The 14,734-nt window shown below is 38.0% G+C and overlaps 1 protein-coding gene and 1 non-coding gene across 2 annotated transcripts; one reads left to right on the top strand and one right to left on the bottom strand.

The window, feature by feature from the left end:
- Nucleotides 1–769: 769 nt before the first annotated feature.
- Trnae-uuc (transfer RNA glutamic acid (anticodon UUC)) lies at nucleotides 770–841 on the bottom strand. Its single transcript has one exon. It is a non-coding gene; the product is annotated as a tRNA-Glu (tRNA).
- A 343-nt stretch (nucleotides 842–1,184) lies between these two features.
- On the top strand, nucleotides 1,185–8,933 carry LOC139727935 (N(4)-(Beta-N-acetylglucosaminyl)-L-asparaginase-like). Its single transcript, XM_071638908.1, has 9 exons — nucleotides 1,185–1,485; nucleotides 2,005–2,110; nucleotides 2,593–2,640; nucleotides 3,287–3,399; nucleotides 4,994–5,054; nucleotides 5,313–5,364; nucleotides 6,354–6,553; nucleotides 7,613–7,720; nucleotides 8,759–8,933. The coding sequence occupies exons 1-9, from the start codon at nucleotides 1,335–1,337 to the stop codon at nucleotides 8,931–8,933; spliced, it is 1,014 nt and encodes a 337-aa protein (XP_071495009.1). The 5' UTR covers nucleotides 1,185–1,334.
- Nucleotides 8,934–14,734: the final 5,801 nt, after the last annotated feature.

Below are 14,734 nucleotides of genomic sequence, written 5' to 3'. Positions count from 1 at the left end.
GGTTTGTTTGCTTTGCAGTTTTTCTGACACTATTTAAGATACAAAATACAATTGTCTCCTGTTGACCACATTGTCAATAAGTACTGTAGGCCTACATTATCCTTAAGTTAATCACGGATGAAGATGTACTAGTAGATGATAACATATTCATACAAAGATTATTTTGATAATGACAGTAGAAGTAATAGCAATAATAAATAGTTAATAATGACAACGTTAATTGATATTGTAGTTATTATTATCATAAAATAACTCACATTATTATTATCACTATGAACAGGTTGTCATACTCTTATGTAATTTTTGCTATTGGCATAGATTATTTTGAGGGGCGGCAGTGGGGGACTTGTTTATTTTGGAGACTTTTTTTTAGGTATATATAATTTGATGATATAGGGCCTAATATAAGATACAGAAAGCAAATAAAAAAGGCTAACTATTGTGATAATGGAACATTTAATTTGTTGAAAGTCTGTAGTCACTTTTCTACAGTTTGTGTGTTGTAAAACCTCGTGATTTTATCATTGTCTTTGTAAAATTCTTTTCTGATTTTTGGAAAGAAACAAATTAGGATGAGCCTCTATGTATGGTAAAGGAAAAATAATAGGTGAAATTGATAACAAAAGGAAAGTCGTCAACGATGACTACAATCCTACGACTATATTGTCCTCAAAAAAAAAAAAAAAAGTGGGTGATAAATACAGACACACACACACACACAAAAAAAAAAAAATCCAAAAATCAGACTGACAAAAAGAAAAAGTTAGGCCTCCCGTGCCGGGAATCGAACCCGGGCCGCGTGGGTGAAAACCACGAATCCTAACCACTAGACCACACGGGATTGCTTGCTGACAGAGCAAAATTATAAATATATATATGTTATGTGTAGAACAATGTTCTTGTTTGTGTCTTTTTTTGCTGTTTAAACTTGGTGAATTACATAGATGATGCAAAATAGTGACTTTATACTTGCAAGAGGATCAGAATGTCATAAGTAATCTATGTTCCCTTCGTGCTTCGTACCTTTTTATTTATTGTTTTTCGTCGCGTGATGTCATATCATCGCTTGCGAATGGATGTATCACCTGACAACTGAAATAGTCAGGTGATCGCACACGTTCACGATCCCACAGGAACAGGCAATGGAGTGTCCTAGTACATGTACCTCCTTGAGTGTACATGGTCCATGCGTTCTGATTTTTGTGGTGTTTGTCCTCGCACTACAACAAACGTGTTCTCTGCTCTGCGTACCAAGTATAGTAGTAGACCCTACTAGATTCTACGTCCGGTCTGGTCAGCAACCTGCAACTCTGTTTGAGAGATCTGAAGGCAAAATGGAGTTATCAAATGTGCCTTTTTCTATATCTTTCTCTTTGATTGCAATGTTAGCATTTCTTCTGATTAGTCTTTCTTCTATACAAAGCGTCACGTGTTCGCTGCCACTCGTGATCAACACCTGGCCTTTTACTAACGCAACAGAAAGAGGTAAACAATCAATCGTCAATTAGCTGATCGCAGTTGAGTTAGCATGAGATGAGGTTAAACTTACCTTAACCGAAGAGAGAAAGTTAACAAAAGTTGAGGACAAACAGTGAACATGAAACTTTAGAAAGAAAGTGGTCAGACATGCACATGCCATTGAAATAGCATGTCTGACCACTTTCGCATAAAAAATGAGAAATGGCAGGGGCCACAAAAAAGCTACCTGTACAAAGCCTGCTGCAAACATGGTTGTCTACTCTAAGTAAATGACAATATCAGTATTCTGGTCTAGATTTGCTTTTAAGTTGGAAATATTACCTCTAAGCTCTATGTACCTCAAAGGCTAAAGTGTACACTTCATGGTGACTGGTTTCTGTCATTTTGTAATTGTAGTTTTTGATACATTAAAGTTGAACCAAAGATAGGTTGATATCAGATATGCCATCAATCAGGCAGCCTGCGCCTGCCAAGTGATGCTACATGCTGTTTATGCTTCATTTTGTCATGTGATGATCCGATCAGCTTGGGAAGTCCTCGGCAGTGGTCTCTCGGCACTGGATGCTGTGGAGCAGGGCTGCAGTGTCTGTGAGGTGGAGCAATGTGACGGCACAGTGGGTTATGGGGGCAGGTGAGGCAGACAACACCACAGAAGTTGGCAAACATTTTCAGATACATTTATCTCCTTTACATTGATGATGTGATGCTTTTGTTTTGTTTTGTGGGTTTATTTCTTTTCTTTTTTCTTTCAATGTAAGAAATGTTGTTCCACACTTGTGTTACTTGAATGTGATAGCTCTGAATATATGTTTGCACTATTAATGACTCAATAGTTAAGGGTAATCACACTGAATTATGAATTTGCCATTTTCCCTTAGAACTGTTGTATTTCTGGATATAAGTTCAGAGTCATGTATCCAGTAAAAAAATGCTTTTTAAAGTAAGGTGCTCTACTTATTGTCATGTTGTGATTCTTCACTTGTAGAGAATCAATGCAAATTGAAGTGATGTAGAAATGAAAATCGACATTAATTTTGAATTATTTTTTTTATTATACTGATGGCTTACACACGTGTATGTCTTAAAATGGTATTCTAACCATTATTTCTCCAGCCCTGATGAATCTGGAGAAACAACTCTTGATGCGATGATCATGGATGGGTACGTATAGTGCCTTCAAATCGTATTACACTTTATGTCGCTGCGTAGAAGCACATGATGTGCTATTTAAAAAGGGCTTTGTCTTCTAGCACCTAGCTAGAGGTTTTTTGGAATCGTCAACTGCTACACTTGGAAAGGCAGCAGTAAATGTCACACTATTGTAGGAGATTCAGTGGCAGACTCAGAGTACTGGGATACAATCTGATATCAGCTAGAATTTGTACAATTCCAGTCTGCACATGAACACACACACACACACATGCGCACAACTATACCTCGGTACGCACCTAACAAGCACTAGCATACACAAACATTCATGCATGGGGCACAATCAATTTAGATGCTGAAGGGTGATATGACAGTTATTGTTTGATCAGGGAGGTAGAATTACACATTCCTGGTTGGAGTGCCTTTGTCATTCTATGTGACATTTGTACGTAGTTGCTATATCCTGTTTGCCATAAATGTTTCAGGAGGGAAAAGCGTGCAGTATAACAATTTTTACAATACAACAAAATATCACAAACCATTACCATTCTTCCCTCTGCAACCTATTGCTATGTTGGGATTTGCATAGAAGTTGGTCAGGTTTCCTTTGTATTTAATTTTTTCTCAGACTCTTTTTTTTTTTCTTTCTTTTGAACAGAGAAACCCATGCAGTGGGATCTGTTGGGGATCTACGTCGCATCAAGAGCGCCATATCTGTTGCCAGGGCAGTGATGAATTACACAAAAGAGACTCTTCTTGTTGGAGAGTCAGGTAAATACAAGTTTAGGGTACAAAGGTCACCATTAAGGCACTGTAATGAGGTTTTCAACATTCATGGATGTTGGCGTACCTTTCACGCATCATTCACCTGCACACACACACACCGGCAGTCGTTGAAAATCAAAGTCCCATTCCACACAAGTCGTATGTGAACCTTGGTGTCCGCTGGACTTTTATTCAGCCGAAAAATGATGTGTACAGTTAGGAGTGAAATGATTCTTCACTCAATGAGCTACTTTTAGATGTCGAGTTATAACTAACTATTTTGGGGTCTTGCATCCTGGTTTTGTTTCAGGCTCTCAAGCTTCATGCATATGATTATTTTACTGAGTCCGCCCCTCTTGGAAACCAATTTAAAATGTAACATTAAATATGGCACATAGATGTCCCTCCCCTTGCCGACACAATTAACCAATCATATAGATGACCATTGGTCATCTGATGAATAATTATGAAGTGGACACTCCACAAGGCACTGTCAGCAAAATAAAGACTAGTGTCAGCACAATAAAGACTAGTGTCAGCAGCTAGGGACTAATGTCAGCACATTACCCCCTTGTCAACTTAAAGCTAGTACTCATGGGGCAGATAAAACTGTCACTCCTCATCTTGTTTTGACCAGTGTCAGACTTCCACCAGTTACCTTTTCTTTACAACTGGTATTCCCTTGTCTCGATTCCAGGTGCCTACAGCTGACCATTAAAACAAGTGTGATCCCTCTCATCGGGTTTAGGATACGTTCTACATGTAACGTACAAAGAAGGGTCATATCAGCACTTTGAGACACTTTCTTATTACGTACATTGTCTACCAGGAACACTTTGTTATTATGTACATTGTCTCCCAGAAACAATTTGTTATTATGTACATTGTCTCCCAAAATGAAGCTTCTCAGCAATTTCAGCATTTCTCATTTTAGAGAAAGACACTCATCAGCAGTTTGGCTTCTCTTCTACTTTGGATGGTCTGCCTGGGCCGATCTGCAGCTCTATGTCCAAGCACAATAATGTGCAGCACTGTAGCACGTCACTGAAGGTTGCAATAGATATGAATATGTTATTAGTCATATTCATAATAGGCCCTATATTCCTTATGCTTCCTCACAGGCACATGCATGATATTTTAGGAATAGCAACTTCTAGAATACTTAAGTGCTACAATTATTCACTATTTTTCAGAGAAGGCACATATAAAGAGGAAAGCTGTGAACAAAAATTGCATGAGGATAATTATATAGTATGGGAATCAAGTACTTTTCCTTTTAGGTGTTGTGGAAACATGAAGAAATCTAACTTCTGCTTTATATTTCTAAGCTGCGTAGTGTGCATGTGCGTCATTAGTCCGTTTATGCCATTGCCAGCATTCTTTCTTGTTACATGGATTTTTTTTTCTACATGTGAGGGTGCAATGTACAAGTTTACCAGATATTTTACCGCATTTGCACATACCAGATATTTTAACACATTGACATTGAATTAACTGCATAATGTTTCATTTTAAACAAGAATTTTGTAGATCTCGTAATTGATTTTAATCATGAAGAATAATGCTCATATCTTATTCTATCTCTTTCTCTCTCCCACAGCTACAAAGTTTGCTATAGAAATGGGATTCAAGGAAGAAGATTTGACAACAAATAAATCCAGGTATGATTATTGTCGAAAAACAAACAAACACACAGACAAATTTTATGTGAGCTATGGAAACTGTACAATGCAAAGGAGGAGCAATTCAAGTCCCGGAGATTGACAGTAAATGATCTAGGGTTCATTTTCTTTTTCTTTATGCAAATGTATGGTCAAACTATGTGTTATGTGCCTTTAGAGTAAGAGAAAGGGGAAAGTGCTAATCTAATGATTTCAATTTTTTCAGCATGTTAAAATATTTGCTCTCATTATTTGCAGGGCAATCTGGAATGCGTGGAGACAAAATAATTGTCAGCCAAATTATAGACAGGTGAGTTTAATTGTTTAAACAATATTGTATTTTTCCATCATTGTGCCTCATTGCACAGATACTTTTCCATAAATTTTGTCTCCTCTGTGTTATTTCTGTCTGTATGTTGATAAAAACAGAAGATATATTGAAGAAATGCAGTGTGATGAAGGTAATCAAACCCATGGCATGAGAGTAATTCATACACAATAGCACAGCACACATCCTTCATTGCAAAGTAACAATGATACCTTTAGATATGCAATTCATGATTAAAGGTTTTATTCTCAGAAAACATTTGAAATGTTTTGTCAACTCCTTTCCTATCACAGTAATATTTTCATAAACCTCCTGACCCTTCGAATGTGAAATGTTATATATAAACGGAAAAATGATGAGATCTTGTGTCACATGTAAGATTGCATCCCTTTTAGAGGTATGGATTCATAGAAGCCCCTTTTTCGAACTCGTGCACATTCTTGTATTAACAATGATATCTGATTGCTATTGAAAAACTTTAAGGTCCATATTCGCTGAGTTACATGAAGATATTTTGTACCTGACAAAGAGATGCACAGTCTACTGTATATGCCGAATATTTCGCGAGGTTTTTATTTTTGCGAATTTTGCGAGTCAGGTGCTATTCGCGAAATTAAAGACACACGAAAATATTGACTCTGATCTCGATGTGAATGTGACATACGCATGTGCACTTCTCCGTTCAGTACAGGACTTTACGATCGCGTATGTAACCACTCGCGAAATTGTCGGGAATTCCCGATTTGCAAAAATTTAGACTTGCAAAATATATGGCATATACAGTATATGTTTGGTGCAAATAGAGGAAGATTGACATTATTTTCATTTGATGTGTATAATATACAAAAAGTTTTGTTTGTTTGTTTTTTACTTGTGTTCATGCAAGAATGTACAATATACACATGTAATACTTGCATATGTTTTTGTTCTGGTGAGGTATATAATATGCTTATTGTTTGATGTTGGTGCAGAATGTCATGCCCGATCCCTCAAAGTCCTGTGGCCCGTACACTCCCGTGAGGAATGGCAAGCAGCAGATGGCCAGCAAAGAGCGGTACAACCCAGATGTCAGCCGGAAGAATCATGACACCATTGGAATGATCGTGGTCGATTCCAAGGCTCGTATCGCAGGGGGTACATCGACCAACGGAGCAAACCACAAAGTACCTGGGTAACAAACTGATTAAGCATTAAGATGATTAAGTACTTTGCTGTAATGACCTCTGCAGAAGAATAATTGTTATGATCTGAAAACTTTGGAAAATATCTTTAATCATGTTGACATCATCATATTGCCTTGAAACCACTCCTTTACTTTGCCTTCGAAGAAGAAAGATGAGCCAGAGTATAAAAGGAGGTATATTGTATGCCATTTTGCCTATACCTGCTGTTGCTAAGCATTGTTCCACATGTGCACATTGATTACTGATTCTCTGGTGAACCCAAATTTGTTTGGAATGACATCATTGTCACTTGAAGGCAAATAAGCCTGTTTTTTAACATTCTTACTCTAATTCTTGGAGTCAAAAGGGGCCTGAACTTTTGATCCCAGCAGAATCTTTGTTGGAGGCAAAATGACAAACAAGTAGAAAAAGCAATCACATACTTACACATACCAAGCACAGTCAGGGGAGGGTTAGGGAGGGATAGGATCTACAGAACAATGAAAACAAAAGAGGTGGGTTAGAAGTCAAAGGCAGTTTGAATAGCCAAACAGGTATATGAATGGGGATTAAAGCAAGGGGGCGAACAGACAAAAGGTAAAGGTGGGCCAGTGATGACTCCAAGGATCACAAGGGGCCACCTGTGAAGGATAAAGATGAATAGGGAGCCAACATCAAACAAGATTAAAAGGAACAACACAGGGATTAAAAAATAGGAAGAGAGTGAAATAGCAACAGTATGAGTGAAAGGGGGGGGGATGATAGGAGTCACATCAATAGTTTTACACTGTATGTACGTCTTTACCAATTCATCACCTTCCTGTGCAGTGTGGTTTTTCTTCATTTTGATTTCCCTTTGCATGGCTCTAGTGAAGAATACCTCCAGCCAACATGCTATTTCTCTTTTCTTTTTTCCCCTTTTCATCTCTGTGTACTATTCTGCAGTTCTGCACTCCGAATTCAATTTTCACAGAATCAGGCTTTTGTTTGTCAAGTTTTGTGCAGTTAGTGTTCCTCTGGAGTTAGAGATTTGCTGATTTTGTTCTCTTTTTCTTTTTCCATTTCAGGAGAGTGGGGGATTCCCCTATTGCTGGAGCTGGTGCCTATGTGGACAAAGATGTGGGCGGAGCTGCGGGAACTGGTGATGGAGATGTCATGATGAGATTCCTCCCTAGGTACCTTTTGGCAGCATCACTGGCACATCCACTATACCACACTACCAGATGCTATTTCCACTGCTACTAAATGTTAATACCAGTAATTATGATTATAAGCAAAGCAGTAGTATTATTGAGGATAATGTTGATAATGATAACAAGCATTGTGATAATAATGATAATGTAATCGTGAAGGAAGGATTGTTTAGATGACGATGATCATCAAACAGCAGTCTTGTCAGTACGTGATGCTTGCAATTTGATTAATCTCTGCTTCATCAATAATCACTGTTTTCCCTTTTTCCCAGAGTATTGAGGAGTGCTCCAGGACTTTCTCTTCTTCATACACAGAGACTCCAACTCTCCCGTTTTCGACGGGAGATCTCCCGCCGAAAGCCCATTTTTGCAAAATCTCCCGTTCTCCCGCTTGAGATTTGATTTCTCCCGCCCTGGCTCTGTGTCTCCCGGTGGAAAGGATTTCTTACTTATTGCTATCGTATGTTGAAAAAATAAGCCTTAGATAGCACCAGAGAACATCTAGAACCCTAGGAACTTTGCGCTTCGCACACATCAACTTGGAGTCTCCCGTTTGCTAGGGGTTTCGGGCGGGAGAATCTCCAGATCAGAAGGTGATTGGGGTTGGAGTCTCTGCATACAAACCAATGTTACAAACAAGTAAAGTACTCAGAGAGCCCAGACCTCTGCCAAGCATAATGGCCCTATTTCCTAATGATAAAGAATCCTTCAAAAAAAACAAAACAAAGAAAGAAAGAAGAAATCCTGGATCCAGATGGTGATCGAGATCACTAGCAACTTGTGTCAGTATCAACTTTTCCTGAAAATTTCATCCAGATGCATTCATATCTTTCTGAGTTATTCAGGTAAACAAACCAACATAGCGAACAGTTATGTTCGCTATGTATGATGCTTTCCACTTGTTTGTCCCTACTTTGAGAATTTTCAGCTGGGGAGGGGGAACATGTGGAGGTTCTTCATAGTTGCATTCATCAACACAGCAGTAATCTGTCACTCTCTCTGTACTTCTATTCATACCAGCTTCCAGGTTGTGGAGAACATGCGGAACGGGATGACGCCGGACGTGGCGTGTCAGTCGGCGCTGCAGAGGATCATCCGCTACTATCCTGAGTTCAGTGGAGCTCTCGTGGCTGCAGGAGTTGATGGCAGCTATGGTGAGACTGCATTTATCGCGACACTTTGCGAGAAAGGTTGAGGAATGTAGTAGATGGCAAGTGCAATAATTTAGAGCAATTGATGCAGAGCAATATATGATGTACAATGTACACATGGAGCAGTTGTTGTGCACACATCCTTGAGTGAGTTGGCAACGCTGTGATGAATTTTCTATTTGAACAGCTGCAAATACCAACATTTTGTGGCAGCCCCTGTGCAGTCCACCAATATAAAGACTAATGATTGTCATTTCAACTCATTTGAATTCATTTGAATTCATTTTGAAGAGTGAAAAAGTGGATTTAGATCACCTTTGCTATATTTGTCACCCACAGCTGTGCGTTTGTCCACCTGTACATACCTTGTCAGGTATCCTGCACTCAAGTCAACGAAACCGGAAATGCACACTTACAAGACTTATTGGTTTTGCTATAGATCAACTGGGTTTGGGTCCTGTTTTTATGGCATTTTCTATCTGGGGGCTTCAAGTATGCATAACAAAAGATAATTCATGCTCTGGATCATAATGGCATAAAGCTGTTGTTCAGTCTGTGTAAAATTCATACTCAATTTTACAGTATTTCTCTCTTCATTTCTGTTATTACAAGGTGCGACATTAGTTCCCTCTGCCAATTACACGGTAGCATTCAGGGTTTTTCAAACAGAACTTCTCAATCAGTGAAGAAATATCTAAGGAATCCAGAGTTTCATGTGGGATGGCCATGATAAGTGCCAAATGAGTTAGCCTTTTCTGTGTCATGGTAGAGCACCATCAAAACAGAAACCAACTAGATTTTGAAAGGGCAGCTGAAGGTGCAGCAACCCATCTTTGATAACCCTGGTCAAAGTTGTTGAGTTAGTGTTGGGACAGTTGTAGAATCCAAGGAACTCTGACTTCCTGTCAAAATTTGACACTGCTTCTGCACACTCTCTGAAAATTGCTCATTACTACTTTTGTACTGTCAGCCATGATACTAAAAAAGTCATAGGCCTGGATTTCCGTGGCAATTTCTCGTTGAATTGCATGCCCATACGTTTCGATGATATAATTTTGGATTGTGTTAGAGGTCCAGTCATTTCTGTGTTTCGTCCATGGAAGTTGTTCTTTGTTGCTCTTACATCATTCCACCATCAAGTTCCAGAACACTCCATCACAAGCTGTATCACCTTGGAAAGATAAACTATGCTTTCCTGTTTCCAAGAAAACATATTGTCCTGAAGATTAGAGATAGCACATCTGAAGCAGTGGTTTGCTCCCTCCTGCACTGCACTGTGAACGGAGAACTTGATGGATTCTTGTTGACCTATATAAGCTTCGAACATGCTCTTTCGTGTTGTTGTGATCGTTCATGTACATTAACATTTTGGTGGCCTTCTGCCAAGTGTCGAAACCTTTTGAAATGAATGTGCAATGAATTTTTTCATGTTTCGAAATCTGCACATTGTAACATCTGACCACGGAATCAATCGCAAGAGACAATCACTAGTCAGCTAACAATCACAGATGGGCAATTCCGCGGTTAGTAACGTTACATTTTAGGGACATTCTCATGATTTAGATTAGACTCATTTCTCTATCTGTGGATGTGAAGTCTCATTAATGTCACCAGAGATCATTCTAGTGTAGACCTAGAACAGAGCAAAGAATGAAATCATTTCATGAATTATTTTAGAAGAAAGGTCTGCTTTTAATGCCGGTTAGTAACGTTACAAAAAAAGGACATAAAAAATTGATGAGCATCTTTGAACAAATAGTTTGCTAAAACTGGTATAGCTTGAAATATATCAACACTTATTTTTCATTTCTAGCTTTAAGGGCAATATCTACCCCAAATATCCTTTCTCATTATAACTTTGTTTGAAAATTAAGTACAAAAATCATGGTTAGTAACGTTACGGTTAGTAACGTTACGGTTTGTCCAGTGATTACAGAATTGTGTGTTAACTCAAATCATTACATGTTTCCTCATGAGAATGCAAAGTTAAAGCTAAGAAACATCAGATAAGACATGAAACTTTTATTTCAATCATCAAACTCATGCAGTATAGTACCATTGTACTTGTACTTGTTAAAAAAGACTAGAAAAAATGTTTGCATAAATTACAAACTAAAAAAGAGTACCACTTTTAAAGACTAGGTCAAGTGATATCCAAAGTTTCATAACTTTGCCAATCACTGTTCATCATGACTCACAGTAATTCACAAAAGCAGCCTGTTTTATTGAGCAAAACAGTTAAGTACCTTCAATAAAGGGGAAAGAAATCAAAGAGCAAAAACTAATGTACCGGTATGGATAGTATGTACAGTGTATGGCCAATTGTGGTGTGCATAGTCATTGCACAATAGGAATCCAGCATAATGCAATGTTTTATATTATTGTGAAAGTAGTTTAAGTCATATGACATTAACTCAAATAATACAGTGTATTAGTTGAATTCATGTTTATTCAAGTCTAGAGACATGTATTCTTTTTTTCTTTTAGACCAGTTTGAATGTCTAATCTCTGCATTGTTCTGAAAACAAAAGTCTGTTCGCTGTACCTGAAGCGTAATTAACCCCGACAAACCATTGTATGATAATTTCAAATTTGGACAGAAAATTTGAAGTGATGGCCTCAATTGTTTTTAACACTACTTTCTACACAAAATGCTCTGCTGGCCCACAGATTCCATCAATTGCCCCTTCCCATGGGAAGTGGTAAAAAAAAAAAAAAAAAAAAAAAATCACTCAATGTGCACCTTGTGAGCCTTCTGTAGTGATGCGAATGCTGCAGACCCCCCTCCCCCAACATTTCCCACCACGATTCTGCAACGCACCAAGATTTTGCCGCATCATTTCATGACTTTTTCATTGACGTCTCCCGCATATTTTGAGACCAAATTTGCAACGTCCGGGTACACCGTTCTGCAGTTATGTAATGTTTTACATAAATGCATGTCGACCTGAAAACAGCTCAAATTCATGATCGTGTGCAAATCCAATGCAAATTGTGTTTTTTCGTTAATTTGATATTAATTAGATTGTTTCAACCTTTGACCAGTGAAATTAATCAATTCTAATGTAGATAAGCTTGAAAAAGTGCCTGCAACAAATTTTGGCAAAAAAACCAATAGAAAACAAAAGGTAAAAAAAATTAAAATGCATAAGAAATTAACAAAACAATAAAAAACAAAAGAAACTGATTTTGATTTTGCTATTTTTTTTGCAAGAAAATTGTTTGATGTGTCTTGAGGAACTCTTACACAAAAATTTAGCAATCCTTCAGTCTTTTTTATGGAGTTATAGGTGAAAATATGATTTCATGCGTAAATTTGCATAATTAATATACTAAAAAAAAAAGCCAATATCTTTTTACTGTATTACCACGTAATCTTGTAGTTGACATCTGGCTCTATCATCAGGCAAAATTTTGCCAGACCAGGACCTGTCCATTGGAGTCTTATTCACTTATTTCATGGTTAGTAACGTTACAATACACACAGGCTGTGGTTAGTAACGTTACGTGGTTAGTAACGTTACACATTTTGACTGCTGTTATTTCTAACTTCTATAATGATTAGTAATACTTGTTTTCATATTTCAATTAGTCATTGGACACAGCAGGAAAAATTGAAATATTATCATTCATAGACACTTTATACTCTCTGGAGGTAAATAATTTCACTTTTTGGTTGGTAACGTTACATGACTGTCCGATGGTTGGGGAAATGCACACATGTTTGCATTTCAAAGACATGTAAGTTGATTTTACTTAATCTATCCATGAAAGCACTGCATTGCCTCTATGAATTCAATATTTGTGGCTAGAAAATGGCATTTAACTTGACTAGCTATCTTCTTTGCCATTATGGAGATTTTGCTGATGAAATTCAATCTGAAAGATTACTTGTTCAAAATTGGTGAATTCAATACCTCAAACTATCAAGATACCCTGAAAAATAGTTTTTCCTGAATTATCAATGTGTTCTTTCTGAAGTCAAACACAAAAATCAAGGAAAAAACCAAATTGAAATTTTATGGTCATGTCCCTCTAACTGCGGAATTGCCCAGATCCATTTCACGCAATGGTCACGCGACTGATTAACTCGGGTCGAGTCAGAGGAGTACAGTTTCGATAGACTTTACTTGTCTCATTGAGTCTGCATAGTTACAGTGACGTGGCTTATAGCATGCAGTGAGCATATAATGCGTATGTGTTGCTAGTCTCAATTCAGGACACTACATTTCTCCCTTTCTCCAAAAGATGAAATTTCTCATATAATAATTTGGTTAATGTCATGCAAGTGTAATGAAATAAAATGTTTCCGACTTAGGAATGAATAACATCAATAATTTTGCTGTGTCCTGTTAATTCAGTAAATTAAATGATGTTCCAAAATGGTTTCTTTAACTTAAATGTTGCATAGTGTATAAACATACAAAATACAATTAATGGTTTTACTCCAAATTTTCCATATTTTTCCTTTTCAATTTTTTAATGCGTATATGTGTATATATTATCTGCTACGTAGGAGCATGCATTAACATTGTATAAAGCTTACACTACATCCTAACTTAATATCTTCTTTCTTCTGATACTTCTTTCTTCTTTTACCTTCTTTCTTCTAAAACTTCATAATCTTTTACTTTCTTTCTTGCAATTCCCTCTTCTTCTTTTGATAATCTTCCAGCTTCTTAATCCCTGCAAAATCTTCCAGCTTCTTTATCTCTTCAAAATCTAGCTTCGTTCTTCAACTCTTCTAGCTTCTTCCATCAATATGCAGTGGAACTCAGCATAACGAGAATCTTTCGGTTCTGAATGTTCTGCTTATTATGTCAAATATATTTGAATATATATCTCAATACTGAAAACAATACCAAAAAAAAAAATTATTTCACTAAAATAAAATCAAAACAGTTTGCAGTATCCAAAACTTCGTTATATTGAGTTCCCACTGTAGTTAGGTATATCAATGGGGGGGGGGGGGGGGGGGGGGGTTCACTTATTCTTTAAAATTTGGTTACAAAATCCTTCAAATGAGGGGGGGCTTTCTGCATTCGTACAGGCCGCCTGTGGGGTTGTGGGAGCCTCTCTCTGGTTTGGTCTGGGTGGCGTGGTGGGGCATCCTTCCTTCTGGATTGGTTGGATTGGTTTGTTGGTGGAGGCATCCTTCTGGATTGGTTGGTCTGGTGTGGGGCCTGTTGCATTAGCATCACCTGCACCCTTAGTAGTTTCCTGGAGTATCATCTCTCTCCAGTCCTCTCGTTTGGGTGTGTCGGTTTGGTCACCAGGGTAGTCATCCATATTTTGAACGACCGCATTTGCGAGTTTGAAGTGACTCGCGTCTCTGTAGATCTGCCTTCCATCCAATACTCGTCGAGCAGCCACAGATGAACCATCTATCCTGTATATCACATAGAAAGCTGGCTGAAATGCCGTTGTCCATTTGTTCTTTTTGCTCTGTTTGAGCAGGGCAAAATCTCCGACTACAAAGTTGTGCGTTCTTGTGTTCCTGTTTTCTCTCAACCTCTTGCCCTTTTCTTTGTAGTCTTTGTCCCTTTGGTTTATTTGTTTGTCTTTGTCTTTGACCTCTCAATGTGGGGTCATGTGGTCTAGTTTTGTCCTCACAGGTCTTCCCATCAGTGCTTCATAGGGTGGCGTTTGTGTAGCTGGATGGGGTGCTGCGCTGTATAGAAACCCATGAGCATGGTTTGTATTGCAATCTCACGATCTTGTTTCTGTAGATGTGCAATTTGTTCAGTCTTGTTGAGAATTTTCATGAAATTCTCTGCTTCCCCATTGGCTCTGGGGTGGTCTGGAGTGACCTTGTGGTGGATGAATCCTTCCTCTTGGGCAAAAC

This window comes from Diadema antillarum, unplaced genomic scaffold, assembly GCF_040938485.1.
Source record: "Diadema antillarum isolate AM-2024a unplaced genomic scaffold, OU_Dant_1.0 seq00000160_RagTag, whole genome shotgun sequence".
NCBI classification, from domain to species: Eukaryota; Metazoa; Echinodermata; class Echinoidea; order Diadematoida; family Diadematidae; genus Diadema; species Diadema antillarum.
The sequence above is the reverse complement of the archived record's forward strand: the minus strand, read 5'-3'. Positions and strand labels throughout refer to the sequence as shown.

Excerpts from the sequence above, each read along its gene's own strand:
- LOC139727935 (XM_071638908.1), top strand. The coding sequence starts at position 1,335 with ATGGAGTTATCAAATGTGCCTTTTTCTATATCTTTCTCTTTGATTGCA. Across the intron at positions 6,554-7,612 it reads GCAAACCACAAAGTACCTGG|GAGAGTGGGGGATTCCCCTA; the intron begins GTAACAAACTGA and ends TTTCCATTTCAG. Across the intron at positions 7,721-8,758 it reads ATGATGAGATTCCTCCCTAG|CTTCCAGGTTGTGGAGAACA; the intron begins GTACCTTTTGGC and ends TATTCATACCAG.